The sequence below is a fragment of the Abrus precatorius genome, unplaced genomic scaffold, assembly GCF_003935025.1.
Source record: "Abrus precatorius isolate BTA unplaced genomic scaffold, Abrus_2018 Scaffold3, whole genome shotgun sequence".
Taxonomy (NCBI): Eukaryota; Viridiplantae; Streptophyta; class Magnoliopsida; order Fabales; family Fabaceae; genus Abrus; species Abrus precatorius.
Window position 1 is genome coordinate 17,200,313 of NW_020874373.1, and position 20,039 is coordinate 17,220,351.

The 20,039-nt window shown below is 32.2% G+C and overlaps 3 protein-coding genes across 3 annotated transcripts; 2 read left to right on the forward strand and 1 right to left on the reverse strand.

Moving 5' to 3' along the window:
• Window positions 1-623: 623 nt before the first annotated feature.
• LOC113862634 (protein AUXIN SIGNALING F-BOX 3-like) lies at window positions 624-3,973 on the forward strand. Its single transcript, XM_027495723.1, has 3 exons — window positions 624-1,826; window positions 2,353-2,848; window positions 2,935-3,973. Exons 1-3 carry the CDS (start codon window positions 1,375-1,377, stop codon window positions 3,700-3,702), a joined length of 1,716 nt encoding a protein of 571 aa, XP_027351524.1. The 5' UTR covers window positions 624-1,374; the 3' UTR covers window positions 3,703-3,973.
• Window positions 3,974-5,441: 1,468 nt separating this feature from the next.
• LOC113863102 (cysteine-rich and transmembrane domain-containing protein WIH2-like) lies at window positions 5,442-11,818 on the reverse strand. Its single transcript, XM_027496524.1, has 3 exons — window positions 11,610-11,818; window positions 11,248-11,521; window positions 5,442-5,909 (listed from the first exon to the last, which is right to left on the reverse strand). The coding sequence occupies exons 1-3, from the start codon at window positions 11,656-11,658 to the stop codon at window positions 5,858-5,860; spliced, it is 375 nt and encodes a 124-aa protein (XP_027352325.1). The 5' UTR covers window positions 11,659-11,818; the 3' UTR covers window positions 5,442-5,857.
• Window positions 11,819-15,293: 3,475 nt separating this feature from the next.
• Window positions 15,294-18,654, forward strand: LOC113863268 (GEM-like protein 5). Its single transcript, XM_027496792.1, has 3 exons — window positions 15,294-15,762; window positions 16,605-16,879; window positions 17,206-18,654. The coding sequence occupies exons 1-3, from the start codon at window positions 15,426-15,428 to the stop codon at window positions 17,413-17,415; spliced, it is 822 nt and encodes a 273-aa protein (XP_027352593.1). The 5' UTR covers window positions 15,294-15,425; the 3' UTR covers window positions 17,416-18,654.
• The last annotated feature ends 1,385 nt before the right edge of the window (window positions 18,655-20,039 follow it).

Sequence of the window (20,039 nt, forward strand, 5' to 3'; positions counted from 1 at the left end):
TTTTATTATTATTAATTATTTATAATTATTCTAATATTGAGATTAAAAATAATTTTTTTATTAAAATTGAATTAATTAACCATTCTTAAAATTAAAGACGATGTTTTTTTTTTGCTAATTTCTGGAATCAAAACGTTTTTGTTTTTACTGCAGCACCACCATTCGCAGGCACCCTAAAAGCTAAAAAGAGGTTTCAAAAACTGAGAGTGTTGGGCACGCGCGGTTAAAGGTCCGTGACGAGTGTTGCTTCGATCTTATCTACGTAGTTATCTAAAAACGTAGGCATGGCATTTTCGTAGTTTTCCGTGAAAGCAGGTGTCATTAATCAGACAGTCGTTTTCAATTAGTCGTTGCCATTTTCTCTTTTTTATTTTCCCTTTGATTTTAATTTTAATTGAAATATTTATATATTATGAGGGGTAACATAGCAGAGTGCAAGACTTTGGCAGAGAGGGGAGGCTCACTTGGAAAGCAGTGACAGGGACAGATGCATGTTCACGCACTCAACGGTCAAGATTCTCTCAATATCCCATCATCAAAATCGACGCTTACCCTTTTTTTCATTTTATTCCCAACTCATCATGGTTACCACTACCCAACCATGGTTAAATAAATCCACACTCACCCAATTGCTTTCCTTTCTTTGTTTCGTTTCACTTCACCCACCTTCTCCTTCTTCTTGTTCTTCTGCTTCTTTTCTCTTTACCACTCTCACTTTCTCTGAGTTTTGTTTTAACCCGAGGCATGTGATTTGAGTGACAGAGAACAACTAAAGGGGTTTGCTTCTTTCTCTCACTCTAAGCTCTCCCTTCCCCTTTTGGGTGGTGTGGTGTATAATGTAACTAATCTTAGATCTGAGAAGATAGTACTAGTTCTTCTCTCTCTTTTTTCTTTTTTTTTTGGAAATCCTTATCTTCGTCATCATCATCATTTGATTTGCAAGATCATAATTTTTTTCGTTTGATTTTCTTTTCACCCCCACCATTTTTCCAATTTTATTTTTTAATCTCTGCTTGTATTTTCCTGAAAAAATTTGAGTTTTTCTTGTTTCTCTGCTAGTAGATCCAACCTCCGAAATGTAAAATTTTCAACTTTTATCAGTACCCTCTTACCTTTGAATCTTTTCTAGCCATTTCTCGGACCTCACATCATATCCTTGATTTTGAAGATCTTGATATCCCACTCCTTTTTGGGCCAAGATCTGTTTTTTATTCACCCTTTTGTTGTAGTAGAACTTCAAATTTGGGAGCTTTAGCCTTCTGAGGTTGTGTTTTTCTTTCTATTTTCACCATCCCTACCCTTTGTCGGAGTATGAAAATTTTCCTGGACAGTTGGGGTCTTTGGATTAGTGAGTGAGAGCAAAGAGATAAAAAGATGAATTATTTCCCGGACGAGGTAATAGAGCACATATTTGACTTTGTTGTGTCACACCGTGACCGGAACACTTTGTCTTTGGTGTGCAAAAGCTGGTACAGAATAGACAGATGTACGAGGCAGAGGGTGTTCATAGGGAACTGCTACTCAATCACTCCTGAGAGGTTGATCCAGAGGTTTCCTGGTCTTAAGTCTTTGACTTTGAAGGGAAAGCCTCATTTTGCTGACTTCAGTTTGGTTCCTTATGGTTGGGGTGGTTTTGTGTATCCATGGATTGAAGCAATGGCCAATAGAAGTGTTGGATTGGAGGAACTTAGGTTGAAGAGGATGGTGGTCTCGGATGAGAGCCTGGAGCTACTTTCTCGTTCTTTTCCCAACTTCAAGTCTTTAGTTCTTGTTAGCTGTGAAGGGTTCACCACCGATGGCCTTGCTGCTATAGCTGCAAATTGCAGGTGAGAGGGACTTGTTGGCTTGAATCTTGTGTGTTAGTGTTTCCAAGGTTTTGTTTTTTGTTTGTTTTCATTTAGTGTGGGTCTTGTTATGTGTAATTTTCATGCTTTCTTGCCGTTTTATGTTTTGGAATCTAGTTTATCAGTATTTGTTTTGGATATTTGTTAGTCAATAATTTGCTTATATTCCGTGGCCACTGGTTAGAGGAAGGAAGCTGAATTGTTGAGCAAAGTGGTTGAATGGCTTTGACCTTAACCATGTCAAGGACAGGCTAATGCTCAAGGGTATATTGAGATCTCGATTGATCTATTCTTGAGTATATTAATTATCGTCAGTTTGTGCATTATTTATTATTAGGAGGGTTTTCTTTTGTTGTGAACAGCGTCTTCCACCAAAATATCCTATGTGTGGTGTTAAGGAAGAGTGGTGTTAAGAAGCCTATTCTGTTGTTTGAGAATGATCTACACAATGTTGAGAATGTGTTCTTGATTCCCAATATTGCTTATGCTTTCATTATTTGAAATTTAGGTGTCTTAGGGAGCTGGATCTGCAAGAAAATGAAGTTGATGATCACAAAGGCCAATGGCTAAGTTGCTTTCCTGATAGCTGTACATCACTTGTGTCTCTTAATTTTGCTTGCCTGAAAGGAGAGGTTAGTTTGGGAGCTCTTGAGAGACTTGTGGCCAGATCTCCTAACCTCAAGAGTTTAAAATTGAATCGTTCAGTGCCCCTTGACGCACTTCAAAGGATAATGGTGCGAGCGCCTCAGCTAGTGGATTTGGGTATTGGATCATTTGTTAATGATCCAGATTCTGAGACCTACACAAAGCTTAAGAATACCATCGTAAAGTGCAAGTCCATAACCAGTTTGTCAGGATTTTTGGAAGTTGCTCCTCGGTGTCTTCCAGCTATATATCCTATTTGCCAGAATTTAACATCCTTAAACTTGAGCTATGCAGCAGGCATTCAGGGAAGCGAGCTGATAAAACTACTTCGCCTTTGTGTGAAACTTCAGCGCTTATGGGTAAATATGTCAAATTTGAAACTTTGATTCTCTTTTTTATTTATTCTTGTATTGGTGAATATGAATAATTTCTAGAATTTGTGCAGGTAATGGATTGCATTGGAGACAAAGGACTTGGCGTCGTAGCTATGACATGTAGAGATTTGCAAGAATTGAGGGTCTTTCCATCTGTTCCCACTGGAAATGCTGCAGCTGTAACCGAAAAAGGGCTGGTTGCAATATCATCGGGTTGCCGTAAGCTTCACTCATTACTCTACTTCTGCCACCAGATGACAAATGCTGCCCTCATAACCGTGGCAAAAAACTGCCCCAATTTTATCCGCTTTAGGTTGTGTATCCTCGATGCCATAAAACCTGACCCTGATACAATGCAACCACTTGATGAAGGGTTCGGCGCAATTGTGCAGTCTTGCAGGCGAATAAGGCGCCTATCACTCTCGGGGCATTTGACTGACCAGGTTTTCCTCTACATTGGAATGTATGCGGAGCAGCTTGAAATGTTGTCAATTGCATTTGCTGGGGAGAGTGACAAGGGAATGCTGTATGTGTTGAACGGATGCAAAAAGCTTCGGAAGCTCGAGATTAGAGATTGCCCTTTTGGCAACTTGGCACTTCTGACGGACGTAGGGAAGTATGAAACAATGCGATCCCTTTGGATGTCGTCCTGTGAAGTGACCGCCGGAGCCTGCAAGTTGCTAGCTAAGAAGATGCCAAGGTTGAATGTGGAGATCTTCAATGAGAATGAACAAGCAGATTGTAGTCTGGAAGATGGGCAGAGGGTAGAGAAGATGTATTTGTATCGTACATTAGCTGGAAAAAGGGAAGATGCACCAGAATATGTATGGACTCTGTAGGTGCATTTTAGGTCATTTAATTACTTGTTATTCAGCAGTTTGTACTTGTTTTTACGCTGACTGATTAATGCAATTTTAGCTGAGTGTAGTGTTTTCTCATTTCCTTGCATCTGCTAGTCTTATACATATATATTAATCTAAAGACCAAGCTGTTATTATTTCATGATTGCACTTTTTATCATGTATATTATTAGAATTGAGTACTTTGCTTCTCTCCACTTGTTGGATGCAAGAGTGTTCACTGTTTTTATCATCCACTCCCAATTTTTTTTCTTCTCCCTCCATATGATGATTTAAGTCATTTGACCCGTACATTTGAGCTTGTTCAACTTGTAGTTCAAGCATTTCTTTCCATGTTCAACAATGTTCTCATATGTTCAACTTGTAGTTCAGATCAAACATATAATGCTTGAGAGGACATTTCCCTTTTTGTGAGAGTAGTTACGTAATATGTTGATGAACTAAGCTTCTATGGACACGATCCAGTGGAACAGCTTTAGAAACTGCCGTGGTTTTACACCGTTCCATACATGTTTTGGGCTGAAACAATGAGCATCAACTTTTCCGGATCATCCTGTTAACTAATTTCGCCTATCTAGCATTTTTCATTATCTAATTAATTGCATTTATTATTCGTTTCTTGAACAAATTGGTTATTACTTTTCAATTCCTTATACTCTTGTTTACCTGTGATTTAAGGATACTAGATGAAGATCTTGTTAGAACAAGTTTGGATGCATTAAAAATCAGAACAAAAATTCATCAATGACATTTTTTAATATTCCTTTTATTCTTAACTAGTATCTTTAGTAGGAACAAAGTAGTATTTGTCTTGACAATAATATTGTGCCGTAGCCTTTAAGCAGCGCCATCTATCCCCATAAATTGATTTAGTATTTGAGCGGGTGTAACGAGTTTGAAAATTTTGATTTAACAAAACTAGTTTTGGTTGAGGTTGAATTTGGAAATAAATGATTTATGTTCAAAGTATTTTTGAAGTTAAAACTAAAATTTAGCATGAAATTTAGGTTAATATAACAACTAAATTATTTAATTTCTACTCAAAACTTGTTAGTAAGAACAAATTTGAATTTTAACTTGATCCCTCTACTCATGATTCTATATTTATACAAAATCCCATTATGGGTGCGATTACCATTCTCGAAATGAAAGCTTTGCATGAATACTTATCCATTGTCACTTTTATCATCGAACATTTTCTTGGGTAGATTGTAGAGCATTTGTCTACAAAATCACATCTCTCACTCTAAATTTAGTTGAGGAAGAGGAAGGTGGGAAGAGGGGGGGGGGGGGGGGGGAGGGGCATGGAATTTACAATACTACCAGTTGTAATTTCTGTATTAGATTTATCTCTACCTACTTTTTTAACCTGCATCTAAATACACACTTAAGCTCCATTCTAGCCTGTGCTAAGCAGTGTTTTCAAAATCAAATTGAATTGGCTACTGGCCACAACTCCCTTTTTAACTTATCCTTTACCTGTAAAAATGATAAACTTATATTTGTTTGTAAAATATAAGCTTAAATATATTTTATTTCTTAGAAAACATATTTTGCTAATTATTCCTTATTTAAATTTTATTCGTCTAGTTTCTAAAAATTAAACAGTTTCTGGGCCGGAAAAACAAGGGCAAAATTATATTATGTTTGATTAATATAAGAATTGCAATAAAATAAAATAAAATTCTTATAGAAAAGAAAAAAAAAGAAAATTTTCAAAAACAAAAATATACTTATATTCATACACTGCTTTAATCGCAACTTTGACTATGCTTAAGCCAGTAAACAGTGACCTAATTTCTACCAATTCAATGAGCAATTCCATATTAAATCCATTACTTCTAAGCATAGAAGAATGATAATGACGTTTAAAGATAGTAGCGAGCAATAACTATAACATATTAGTCTTGGTCCACATAAAAAACTATACATCAAACATTCACACGAAGACCACATCACAGAACCTATGAACAACACAGAAATGAGCAGAGGCAACGATAAAGACCAAGAGTCAAACGATTTTAATACTTGCCAGATCCCGCACAATATCAATTGAGCATTAGAGCAATATTTCTCCAGAGAGCTATAACCAACCGGGTACACGAATCTGGAGATACAACTTTTAATGCGATTATCAGAAAAAGCAACACTCCTCTAACAAACAACAGCAACAAAGTGCTGTCAAGCTGCACATGTAAACAGACAAAGGAATCTTAGTCTTTAACACCAAAAGGGTTTTTAAATAGGACAAGAAATATAACAGTGAAAGTAAAAGAATTTCATGACTTTTTAAATTAAAAAAGTTGATGTCTCAGGCTGATATTTAGCAATTTTTCCTATAGGATTTCCTTTTGTTTATTGATATGTTTGTAAAACAAATTGATTACAAATTGAAAGTTTATTAAACCGATGAACTTTCCAAGTTGCCAAATCATGGCAAAGCTTGGCTTTGGATTAAAAAAATTAACAATGAATATGAATGCATTATTGAACCGAAAAAACTGAGACTTGCATTAAAAAAGAGTTTGGCTCATCAGCGAAAGGTAACTGTTAAGCAATTCTGACCCTTAGATTTTATTTTAATTTAACGGTTCAAGGTCACCCGATTTTTTAGTGTAATATGAAGAAAACTGACTTCAGCGAATAAAGAGAACTTGACTCTAGTCGTTGTGGAAATTCAATTTTTGCTTTGAGTTCCTAGAACTACAAGTTTGGTGACAGATTAATCAGTCCAAGCAACAAGAGATGTAGTCAAAAGGAGGCAAACAAAGTCTAAAGGATTTTTAGATACCCAGAGTACTTTTGGTCTCAAGTAATGTTGGTTACCCAGTTTTATCACTGTTATCAAATTTTTGCACAACCAAAGACTTGTCACATTGTGGACCTCTAAAAAGCTGTTCCTTGGTGTTGTGAAGTAAGGGACATATCTATGGATTCCATGGAGAAGTACTGTACACTGTACAAGTGTCATTGACCCAGCTAAAGTGCCAAAGTTTTATGATGATCTATAGTTCTATACAATTTTCTTATTTCCTATATTGTTAGATTGATTTAAGTTTGACAATCAGCAATGAGAACATACTAGAAACTATTTCAAGAGGTCAAGAAGGATATTTTTGTCCTACTAATACGGACTCCATTTGCCAGTATGTGCATTGGGCACTTGAGAGAACCTCGGAGAGTAACAGGATGTAGGAAATGGGAGACTAGAAAGAGAGAGAGAGAGAAGACAAAGGTTTCTCCTTAGGCCATTCTAACTTAGCATTGCACTTGGTTATCTGTTCAGACACCAAAAGGAAGACAACCTCCAATTTTTCTATTATTTATTCCCTTCACACCTCTAACTGCCAAAAGATACTCCAACTGTCTAACTGTTTATGTCTCCAAGTGTATACACTCCATCTGCTGAGTGTTGTTCTTAAAATTTCACCAAGTCTTTTGCTACTCATATCTATGATTAGCATTTGAATATTAGATGTAACTTGCATCGAGTAGAAATAACCATAAAGTTACTGTTAATGTGCATCATAGGACTCAGTTTGTGGCACTTTCAAAAGTTGCATGCTAGAGCTATTGACCCTTTTCCCATTTTAGATTTTAGATAGGTGTAAATGTGAGCCTAGTGATATGAGTATAATCTTGTTTTCAATGAGGATCTAACACCGTATAGAGGCATATTTATCCATCCTTGTTGTATTCAGTTGTTTCTGAAGGTCCTAGGTCTCTTTAGATTGCCAAGGTTCCTATTGTTCCTTGGCAGTCAAATAAGATAGAGATTGCTTTGGATAGTGAAATTGTTGGCATGCCACTCCTTTTCTCCACTACCTTGTGAGTGGAAGAACCATTCTGCTTTGAATGCCACATGGATAAAAGGATAGGAAGTTTTGTCAACATAGATAAATACCTTCTTGGATCATTATCTTTCTCGAGAATTCTTCTCACCCAAGGGAATATGTAAAATAGGCAAGTAAATTTACAGTTTAAATTTAGGATTTGATTTTGAACTTAGGGAATTTGATTTGAGACTATTTTCTATTTAGAATAAGACTTGGTTGTTGTTATTGCTAATTACTATTAAATTTATCATATGATGGATTGGATTATCTTATTCCAATACAGAATAGAGTTATTATTATGATGTTTCTCTCTATTATTATAGATAATCAATTTAAACATTTGGCACCTTGCCTACATAAATATAATATTGATTTACATTTCTTTAGAAAGTATCAAAATTGAAACCTTTGGCTCCATTTGGGATGATTTAGTTTTAAATTTCAAAGTTTTTTAAAAACTAAACCATTTTTCAGTTTTATGGTTTAGCTTTCAAATTCTTATAATTTTCACTTGTCAAATTTTAATATTAAATTTCATATCTAAAACATAAAAACCTCAGTACATGTTTGGATTTATTCATTGGAAACAAAGTAACCAGTGGTAATATTGGCGAAGATGGTGATAGGTGGTCAGAACAACTAGGGAGTAACCACAAAGGTGGTGAACATGGTTGTAGAAATAATGATGATGACAATAATCAATAGTGATGGTGGTGGTGAAATCCTTAAAAGATGGTGGTTGCCATAGCAATGGTAACAATGACTATGGTGGAAAGTTGTCAAGGATTGAAAGATAACGATGAATGTGGTCATCAACAGAGGTAACTATGATAGTAACGATGAAAATGACAATGACAATTGATGATAGTAGTCATTGTGGCATCGTTGTAATTGTGGTGATAGTGGTGCTAATGAGGATGGTTGGTCACTGACGGTAGTAACAACTATAAGATAGTGGTTGGTGATGGTAGCAATAATGGTGACAATGGTAATGCGAGAAGTGATGACAATGGTAATGAAGTTTCAAAAAAAACCAAAAAATTGAATGAGTTGTTAATACAAAATGAACACAGTAAACCAAAAAAGTTTTTTTTTTTTAAATTGAATTAAATTTATTTCAAAACCAATAAAAACCAATTCCACTTCATTTCAATCATATACTGATACATATTTTGTTTTAAAATTTGCATTCAAAAACAAAAAATTGAAAACTTAAAAACATCCCAAATAGACTCTTAGTGAACACTGCCCATTAGGAATATGCTTGACTTATTATTCTACATCAATGGGTTTCTTACAATCTTTAGTGAAGAAAATAATACTCTTAAAAGGTTATCATTGATCACAAAGCAATGATAAAATAATTCTACTACTGCACCATTAACTAACTGTGTAGAAGTAAAAAAAAAAAAAAAAGGAAACTTGGAATGAACAAAGTTAACACTTGAAAGGTTACCAATTGTCAATTTCTATGAGATTTAAAAGGTTTTTTACTAACAACAAAACTTAGGTATAGTAGTGTTACTACTGTATGTGACTCATTGTTTTTAATTTACTTAAATCTTAATTAAGTTTAGAAGTTTTGGTTAAACTTAATGATGATTACTTCAAAACAGTCAAGGTAGAATGGATGACACCCGAGACTGATGAGAAAGCATTGAAATGCAAGAATTCTGGTTCGATAAGTGGTCTGATGACTTTGGATGGAAATGCTTTCAAGGCATCTCAGGCCTTGAGATGAGACATCACGGTTATCATAGAATGGAGAATAAATCACATGACACTTAATTTAGATTAAAGGATGCTAACGGCCAAGGTGGCCCTTGACTGCAGGATGCCCTTGGGCAGTCTAGTACTGCCTTTTATTCAATGCAAAGCAACTTGTCACTTTTCTTTCACGTACACTACATAAAAGTTGCAGTTATCTATAAAAATACTCAATACCACTTTGTCTCGCGTAATATAGAAATTGTCATCCTGACTTGAGAATTGAGAGTTGCACATCTTGTCCACTAGTCTCCACATGAAAGTGACCAATATCTGCTAGCAACACTACCTAATAACAGCTTTAACCCACCTTTTTGACCAAAAACCTCTGAATCACCCAAATAAAAAAAAAATTCTACTCCTCCCTAATTGCACACATCCCAAGCCTACGGATCCATTAAACTCTTTTCTTGTCAATTAGAATTTCACACCGGTAATCTACGCAATAAATGTCAAAATTAAAAGTTGACACACATTACCAAGGTAAGAGCCCACTCTTGATTGATACTGCACCTAAGTTTTATCCATTTACTTACTGCGGTAAAATATAGGAGCACATATGTCATCTAATTCATATTGTAGGGAATTGTAGACGACTTTCCTTTGGGAAATTTTGTATGTAGCAAAAGTGATTTCCCTGAAGACCATAATGGGATGGGAGGCTGGGAAGAGAATGATGTTTTGCCTGTTTCGTAACATTGCATTCTATGAGCAGCTGAGTGGTGATTAGACCAAGCTTTGTTTGAGAGTTTAGAAGAACAAAGGAGAAAGGGAGGCTAAACTCTACTCTTGTTGTTTGGATGTTAAAAACTCTCCAAAATGAGGGAATTAAAAAAAAAATGAACAGAAGATATACCATAGTCACATAATTCGTTCAATTGCCTGAGTACCGCGAATTGGATCGTGCGTACCAATCCACGGTACGTTGGAGAACCAGATCGCTTGACTTGGCGTATTGCTTTTAACTTTTGAATATAATATAATTTTATATGATAAAACTTCAACTTAGCAATACTGACTCATGGAAAATATCAATCGTCATATTTATTGTAATTTAAGCATGGAAACGGTCAAATAAATTAAATATTAAAGGAAATAAAACGTTATTCATCAAGAAAAATGCATGGGAAAGATCAAAACTTCCCGTATAATAACTTGAATTAAATGTTGCATTGATTGATATATAATTCTTCTATTGATAGCGTACTGATTAATATATTTTAGCGTACCACATACCTAAATAACGTACCGACTATGTATAACCCCACGTACCGCATACTTAGCAAGGTAGCGTTACTACGTACTCGTACCACGTACTGGATAGTACTGCGAATTATGTGACTATGAGATATACCCCCATCCCCTTATTTTCAAAAACTTCTAAGCAAGGTCCCTAAGGCTTTGTTTGGTAGTTTGGAGAGAGAGAGAGAATGAAAGGGTTTGAAGAGTAAAAGAGGAGAGGTGCAGGGAGGAGGGTTTATAAAACCTTCCCCTTTTATCTAAAAACTTTCAAACAAGGGTTATCATCAAATAACCCTTCCTCTTCCCTCCCTTTTTTCCCTAAAAATTAACTCTCAAACAAAGCTTAAAAGCCCTCCATTCCTCTCCCCTACTCCTCTACTTACAAACATAGCCTAAGTGAGTGCCCTGTTCCTATCTGTGGTAAGTCATTAAGCAAATATTTGATTTTCAGCAGAAAGATTACTTTTCATGTAAAAGTAATGTCAAAATCTTGTTTTTCATTGACGTCAGACTTGGATATTCATTTTCTCCATCAATGTTCCTCAACAAAAATACACTTAAGCCACTAGATTAAAATTTAAAAAAAGAACAGAAATTGGTGCAAAAATGTGACTCGCATCGTGTCAATTGATAACCCATATATGTGAACAGGGTGGGAAAATAAAAATGAAGAACGTACCAGCCTTGGAAGAATGAAGAAAAACCGGAGCTGTCGTTGTGATGATGCTGAACGTGGTGGCAGTGGTAATGTGGAGGAGGTGGCGGCGGCGGAGGATAACCATCGTTGAAATAGGCCTGATAACCGTCGTACTGTGGACGCGGCGGAGGGTACGGCGCATACTCCGGAGGCGGTGGCGCTGATGGGTAACCGGGTGGCGGTGGTGCTGATGGGTAACCGGGCGGCGGTTGTGCTAACGGGTAACCTTGTGGCGGGGGATACGGAGAAGCGTAACCTGCGTGGATTGAAATTGAAATTACAGAGAGATTGCAAGAAAAAACAAATAGAGAAAGTTTGCAATGTTAAGAAAGGGTTTTATTTACCTGTGGGTGGAGGATAAGGGTCTTGGGGTGCTCTCTGGTAATTACTCATTATTTGTCTATGCTTTTGGTTTGGGTTTTTGCGATGAAACCTCTCCTCTGTCTCTGTGTCACGCTCTTTCGATTTTCAATGCTCTGCCTCAATTTTAGGAGATCCAAATACAAACCCCAAAACGTGTTCGCACAGCGTTGCTACTCTGTTACACTGCTCCAATCATCATTTGCCACGTATCACCATCTTAATCCTGCAAATATAATTGGTCCCAAGATTGTATTTTAATTATTTGTTTATAGTATATAATTGTATGCAAATTTTGTTATTTCATAATGTATTTAATAAATTAAATTTGTAATAAATAATTTTATTTAGTAGCAACATTTTTAATGTTTTATCAATATCAAAAATTATAAATTAATATAATTAACATATTTTAATTAAAAATATAGTATTTAATATTATTATTTAGGTTAACTATGCACTAAATTAAATAATAACATTTAATACTGATGTGTGTTTAATTTTATTTATAAATAGCGTGTATTCAATCATTATTTCAATATATTCAAAAATTAGATATTTTCCCAAATATTCATAAAGAAAAATTGGATAAGTAATTTATTAAGAGCTATACTATGTCTCTTAAAAATAAGACATGTCCTGTGTCAAATAAATTTTAGGTGTTGGGTAAGTATTTTATTAAAGTTAAATTATAATTTTTCTACTCTCTATTTAAGTGATTTTTAACTTCTTTATTTAATTTAATTTTTAAAAGTTAATTTAATTCTTTGAAATTATTTTTAAAAAGTTAATCTTTTAACTTTATTCCATCTCTTAATTTCACTAAAGTTCTTAAAATAAAAGAATTTACGTACAAACTTTTTTTTATATATATTTTATTATTATTCATTCAAAACCTTTAAATTATAATTTTTAATTACCTTCAAATCATTTTTACTAATTACTTATTTATATTTTTTTTCTATTATGAATACCTAATAATTATTATCAACTGTTGATAAATTGCATAATTTTATTATTTTTTATCATTAATTATCTTCATTATGAACTCGTGTCTATATATTGTAAACCAATTAAAATTTAAAATGAAGCAAAGTTAGAGAAAAAAATTATCATGATAAAATAATTTAAATAATTAAATTAAATAAAAAATCTTAAAAATTTAAAGTGAAACTCAAACTAAATTAAAAAAATATTTGAATAAAGACAATATTAAATGATAAAATAAAAAATTCAATTACAAATTAAATATATAATTTAAATTTTTATTAATCATTATTATTAGTGAATGATAAAATAATAATTTTTTAATTTTTAACTTTTAACATGAAACTTAAATAATTATTAGCAATAAAATTTTATTAAAAATTATAATATTTATTATATTAAAGATTTTTCAAGCGTAAATCACAAATATTCTTTAAATTAAATTACATTGATATTCAAAATTAATATTATAGGTTAAATTAAAATATATGTTTAATAATTTATTATATTAAAAATATAATAAATATATTTATTTTTTATAAAAATAATTATTATTAATCACCTAATTTATTTTTAAAATTTAAGATTACTAGAGGCTCAAGCTAACATGAGTTAGCAAGTAAGTAGTGCATGAATGAGTGACTTTTTTTTAGGCTATTAGATATATTTTTAAAAGAAAAATAATTTAAATTTTTTACATATAATTTAATAATATTAATTTTTATATATTTATGATTTAATCCTCTATCAAAATTTGTAAAAGTATTCTTTAGATCTTCAAAACTTATTATTTTATATCTTTATATGATTATATTGATAGTCATTTTTTATATTTTTTTCTAACTGTATGTATCATATATTTAGGTGGTGATTTTAAGAAAATTTGTATTTATAATTTCAATTCATAATTAAAAACTTTTGAACTAATAGAAAGTCAAATGCTATTTTAAATTTTTAGAATTATCTACAAATCTTACGTATGAAGTTCATAATTTTTAGAATTAAAATTTTTACATTCATTCTCATAATCTCAATTTATTATGGAAATCAAATTTTGTATTGATAAATTGTTCAATATCATTTTATATCTTTCTAATGTCTATACACTAGTCGCATTTGCTTTGCATAATTTCTGTAAATTTCACTTAAGTCTTATTTTTTTCATTTAAGCGAAAGTGACAGAAAAAAAAGGGTTACTAGATACAAAATATTCTAATATTCGCTTAAGCAAATAAAATTTGACTTAAGCGAATATTGAATATCATATTTTCTCTTAAGTCAAATTATTATGACTTAAGCAAAATTAATTTGACTTAATTAATAAAATTTGTATATTCATCATCTTATAAAATTAGCTTAAGAAAAAATTACAGAAAATAATTTTTTGTATTTTTTAGCACAATTACACCTTTTTAGTCATTATTTTTGTTTTGATTTAGTTAAATTATTTGTTTGTAAGAAAATTGAGATGAGTATATGATATGTACAAATTTAATTGATTCTATTTTCAAATATCACATTTCAAAGTATGACAATGACAAAGAGTTGTTAGATTTAAGAAACATATTTATATTTTATTTGAGAGGGAAAATAAAATGGGAATAAAAATAGAATAAAGAGAAATTGATCAAAATTTTTATAATATTATTTCAAGTGGATATTACTTGATTCTACCTAATCTCTTGTTTTTAATATTATTTCCAAGCTTTTTATTGCTTAAAATCTATCCGTAAGTACTTAATCAATTGAATTAGTTGTTAAAAATATGAAAGAAATGCTTAAATTATCTTTACAAAAAAAAAATTGAAAAGGAGTAAGTTTGGGAGAATAAAATTAAGTTTTATATAAATAAAAAAACTTAACTTTATAAATGTTACAATTATATTTTTTAAAAATATTTTAAAAATATTTAATGTTTAAAAAATTTTAACTTACAAAATTTATCAAAAATTAAATTATAATATTATAACTTTAAAAAATAAGTCATTTTATTAATTTATTAATAAGTTATATAAATCACTAATTTATATTACTCGTACAATTAATAAATTATAAAATTAAAACAATAATTTATGTCTCGAGTCTACCCAGATACATCTGGGCCAATTAAATATGCGATCCATCACTATAAAATAAACTGTTTTTCAATACGTTAGATGATAATTGAAAAATACAACTTAGTATTTATTATTCATCAATAAATTTTAAAACTTAATGAACAATAAAAAAATGTTCACAGCACCTAAACAAATGCCCTCCATTGGAAGCTTTTTTCTTTTTTTCTTTTTTAATGAAACACGGGCTATTAAAAATGTTTTGTTCAAGTTTTTTTTAAAATTTATTTCCTTAACAATTCTGATTTCGGATATTAGTAATTTAATAGACATAAATATAAATTAGTAACAATAACTTGTACCATCTTTTATTTATTTATTTGTTTTTTATTGCATAGCTTAACCTCTCTTAACTAATATCCTTATTTTCATTAAATCACGTAGTTAATTATTTAAATTTTAATCTTAAAAGTTACCTTTAAGTTGAGTAGGAACAATATATAAATGGTTATCTTTCCGTTTGTGAATTTTCAAGGTATATTGGGATGACAATCAAAATCTTAGTAAGAAAGCAACCGAATAGTAACCTTTTTCCGACAAAAGGTGAAGCAAACGATAGTCGGTGGTATAGTATTCATATATTGAGAGCAGTTTCATTCCACCTGTCCTCATAAGCGCGTACAATACTCTTTAAATTCAACAATTTCTACCCAAAACCTTCAAAATTTCTCATCACTTTCATCTCTTCCTCTTAGCAAGATGAACAACACCAACACCAAAAACCAATCATCCCCACCACCATCTTCATCATCATCATCTCCTCCACCCGACAACCATGGTCCTGAGAATTGGGGCACTCACATCATGGGAACCCCCGCAGTACCAAGTAGCCACCCAGACAACAAAAAAGCTGCTTTACGAAGTGGTCCAAGCGAACAGCCTCAACAGGTTCAATACTACCACCACCCGCCTCATCCATACGTGCAACACAGCCCTGTTGAGAAACCCAGCAATAGTCCCATGGAGTCAATCCTCAACATGTTCGATTCATGGAGCAAAAAGGCTGAAACCACCGCCCATAACATCTGGCACAACCGTAAGTTCCTTCCTCTGTTTTATTCAAAGCATGAATTTGTTTATTGGAATTAACACACTAGTTTATTTGTTGCTTATTGAACATAACTGGTTTTTATTTTGATCCATTGAATGTAATTAAAATGTGTTCAAATTAATCCTAGTTATAAATTTTTATTGAAACTGGGTTTTATGAAAAAATATGAGAACTGATTTTCCAGCCGCTTGCTAGAGGGATCCTTATCGCGTTTTTGGTTTTGCATATTTTTACCTTGGACGCACGTGATTCTGCATAGTAATATTAGGAGATTGAACTCGTTTATAGCATTATAACTCGTATTCAGACTTATTCAGATTCTTATTTTAATAATTTGAATTTACATTTCTTTTAACGCTATTAGTTGCAGCTTTTTGTATTGAGTTCATGTTTATACGCATTTTAATATCTTTTAAAACACAAATTTGTTTGTTGGTGAAGTGAGAAATTAAAATTGATTTGGGTCTTATTAACTCCTACTGCAAGTGTATTAGCTAAAAAATCAGTTAATAAAAAAATTATTAAAAACTCATGTTAAAGTGCATTGAAAATCATGGTGAGAGTATATTTTTAAACTCCATAAGTTGTAGCTTCCTCAGCATTTGTCTTTTTTATAATATCATGAATTAAATTGATAGATATTGCTAAATTTGGGAACTTATTAATGTTTTGGATATATGTCATGGAGGTAATGTTAGTTACAAACTAAATTGAAGTTCTAGGAAACTATACAAGGGATTAGGCCTAAAAAGGGGTGGCTAAATGTTCCTCACTTTTAAATTATTTTTCACATGATGATATTGCTGGTTTGTTACTGTTTTTTGCAGTAAAAACTGGTCCATCAGTGTCTTCAGCTGCACTGGGGAAGATGAATCTGACAGTGAAAGCGATATCAGAGGGTGGATTTGAGTCTTTGTACAAGCAAACATTCACAACCTATCCAAACGAAAAGCTCAAGAAGAGCTTTGCTTGTTACCTTTCAACATCAACAGGGCCTGTTGCAGGAACACTTTATCTGTCTAATATCCATGTAGCCTTTTGCAGCGATCGCCCATTGTGTTTCACTGCCCCCTCTGGCCAGGAAACTTGGAGCTACTACAAGGTATTGGAAATCCGTTATTAAAGTTAGTTCATTTTTTTTACTAAGAGGCCAAGAATAAATGAAAGTTTTTAGAGGATCTTTATCTTTGCAATTAGAGAAGAGTTACATAGTTTTCTCTTCAAATTTATCTGTGTCACATTTTCCCATATGTAACATACGTTTATATAAGCAACCCTTCCCTTTTAATGTAACCACCTCTTACATACAAATAACTAAAGTTGCTTAGGTACTTGAATAACTATTAGCAGTGGGTATAAATTAATAAAATGAATGTGTCATTTGGTGTATGAAAATTGAAATGAGTTGAAATTATGTTGTGTAAACAGGTAATGGTGCCTTTGGGGAAGATTGGAACAGTCAATCCAGTGATTATGAGGGAGAACCCATCAGAAAAGTATATCCAGATTGTAACTGTTGATGGGCATGATTTTTGGTTCATGGGTTTTGTTAATTTTGATAAAGCAGTTACGAACCTCTCAGAAGGTATCTCACATTTTGTGGTGCCAGGAGTGGCCGTGCCACCCACTAGTTCTTGAACAGTGATTTCTGTTGCTGGATGATCCCCCCTTCCCCCCCTTTCTTTCTGATATGAGTTTGTGGTTGTTTTAATTTCTAGTTTTTGCATTATTATGTTGTATATTTTTGTTTAAATTTTTCAGTTTGTAGTTTGTGCGTTGGATCAATACTTGTTGTCTAAGAATCAAATATGGCTCTATCTGGGGAAGTTCATTGTTTTTTTGCAATAGTTTAATAAACTATGTTAACAAACACATTGTTGGGTCTTCACACTTCAGTTTAAATTATTTTGACTTCAAAATTGGTTAAACAATGGATTGGCTAGAAGACAGAGAGGCAGAGGGGAAAGGGCTGGTAGATCATGTGAAGTGTGTATATTGAATAAGAGTTAAACTATTTATACAATAAATTTATATAATACTACTTTTTTCATTCATCCTCCATATCACTACTTTATTTCACACTTTCTTTTTTGTTCATATATCTCTTGTATTGTGTAATTTTCATACAGATTTTTTGTATAAGTTCTCCATCTTTATGAATTAAATTTCTCATTAAGAAAATTACTTCATGAATTATTCCGCTGCCCATCTTTGACAACTGGCGTACAAGATAATGATCTAAATAAAAGAATAAGTAGTTCCAGAGACCAAGTAGGAATCAAAATGCGTTAATTAGTAAAGTAGCTGACCTGGAACGTATAGTAGAGTAGTTTTTCATATTTCATAGCAGCTTCGTTCCGAGGTTTAGCCATCTGAACCCATTCCAACTAAAAAATTTGCTGAGTTTGGTGTCAAGTGATTTAAACTAGGCTCTTGTAGCATTCATCTATCTAACGAGACTGATTTTACACTTAGCATAACTGAAGGCTTTCATTCTCAAATTTGTTAACTTTCTTCGAACACAGATTTTGATATTCTCCCTCTCCATCGTGGTTTCATCTAGAATAAAACAATTTAAAAATAGATGGTGTGACCCAGTTTCTAGGTGCTGCCACTGATATTTGAGTCGTTGCAAGTTAAGTACTACGAGAATTTTTAGTGCATATTTAGTTTCATGGTGGGAAGCTCTAAAATGCATGTTTACAACGTAAAAGTAACTTTTTATTGTGTTAACTGGATTCATTTTTAAGTAAAATCATCCAAGATTCCTTAAAATTGTTAGCAGAGAAGGACTCGTTTATTGCGCAAAAACACTAAAATACGACCAAAATTGAGCTAGCTAGGCTGCCAAATAGGAAATAATAATAATAGCAACACAAACAAAACAAAAAGAAATTAATAAATAAACTGTAATTATAAGAAAAATAAAATAAATACAAGATAAACTCATTAATTTTGGTTGAAGCTTATAAAGCATTATATTTAAGAGTATTTTGTCACCATAAGTAGATTTCTTAGTGTAAATAATATTATAACTACTGCTGTCCAATATACAATAATTACTTCTTATTAAAACTGCACTGAAAATAGTGAGAACACATTATTTTACAATGCTCAAGAGAACAATAATTAAGTAAAAGAATAAGAATAAAAATTTTATTTTGTATTTTTGTATAAAATCTAAAGCCTCCATTTATATAAACAATAATATTAAAAAAAAGATATTAGAAAATACCCAACTTACAACAACTTGAATATTAGTGTTTGACTTAGAAAAATTTTGGGTGAGTCAATGTGTTAGATGGTTCTAAAATATTTATTAAACAAATAAGGAAGAAGAGAAGGAAAAAAGTTAATTTAGAGTTTTAGGATTAAAGTGACTTATTAAAGATTCTTCGAGGATTTAATTAACTGATTAAAATTTTTTTGAAGATAATTTGACTAATTAAAGACACTTTAGAGACTAAATTGATGTATGTAAAATAGAATTTGGATCCAGTTCAGTTAATGCAGAAATTTGGATGTCCAATTTTAAATTTGCTTAAGCAAATTTAGCCTCACTTAAACAAATATAAGCTAAACGACAAAATAAAAGTGATGAAAAATTCGCTTAAGCAAGCTTGAATTAATTTTTCGTCTTCCTAACAGCCAGCTTCCACCTGCGTCTTTCTCTCTTCTCCAAGCTGATAGAATAGCAAAAAACTATGCAGAACTGCAATGGTCTTTCACAAACTCTAATGGGAATAAATCAACAAATCTAGTATTATAATGGAATACCCACTTCGGATTGTCAAACACCTCACCTATATCTTATCAAATGCACCAAAATCTGAGTATGAATTGAGACTCTACAAAAAGTGAGTGGGAAAATAATAAGATAGCTCATCACTGCAAATGTTGCCTTTTCCTTTGAGTTGAGACTCTATCTCATTCAAAATCTTTAGGTACAAAAATAGATGTGGGTATTTATTTATACACTGTGAGCACCATATTGAATATAATGTTAGAGGCTATAGAGCATTAATTGTTGTATGCGCTGGCTGCTGGGAAGATGAAAATTCACTTAAGCTAATTCTAAGCTCGCTTAAGCGAATTTTTCATCATTTTTATTTTGTCGCTTATATTCTTTAAGTGAAACTAAATTAGCTTAAACAAATTTAAAACTGAATGTTCAATTTTCTTATGAACTAGTCTGAATCCGAATTCTATAAAATATGAAGATCTATGCCACACTATTACGTTATTAGTAAATGTTATGTGAT

What these genes read in the sequence shown, in the direction of transcription:
- LOC113862634 (XM_027495723.1), top strand. Translation starts at nt 1,375, where the DNA reads ATGAATTATTTCCCGGACGAGGTAATAGAGCACATATTTGACTTTGTT. An exon ending in GCTATAGCTGCAAATTGCAG is followed by an intron (nt 1,827 to 2,352) that starts GTGAGAGGGACT and finishes TTTGAAATTTAG; the next exon opens with GTGTCTTAGGGAGCTGGATC. An exon ending in TGAAACTTCAGCGCTTATGG is followed by an intron (nt 2,849 to 2,934) that starts GTAAATATGTCA and finishes GAATTTGTGCAG; the next exon opens with GTAATGGATTGCATTGGAGA.
- LOC113863102 (XM_027496524.1), bottom strand. Translation starts at nt 11,658, where the DNA reads ATGAGTAATTACCAGAGAGCACCCCAAGACCCTTATCCTCCACCCACA. An exon ending in CCCTTATCCTCCACCCACAG is followed by an intron (nt 11,522 to 11,609) that starts GTAAATAAAACC and finishes CAATCCACGCAG; the next exon opens with GTTACGCTTCTCCGTATCCC. An exon ending in TCTTCATTCTTCCAAGGCTG is followed by an intron (nt 5,910 to 11,247) that starts GTACGTTCTTCA and finishes TTACATGTGCAG; the next exon opens with CTTGACAGCACTTTGTTGCT.
- LOC113863268 (XM_027496792.1), top strand. Translation starts at nt 15,426, where the DNA reads ATGAACAACACCAACACCAAAAACCAATCATCCCCACCACCATCTTCA. An exon ending in CCATAACATCTGGCACAACC is followed by an intron (nt 15,763 to 16,604) that starts GTAAGTTCCTTC and finishes TGTTTTTTGCAG; the next exon opens with TAAAAACTGGTCCATCAGTG. An exon ending in AAACTTGGAGCTACTACAAG is followed by an intron (nt 16,880 to 17,205) that starts GTATTGGAAATC and finishes TTGTGTAAACAG; the next exon opens with GTAATGGTGCCTTTGGGGAA.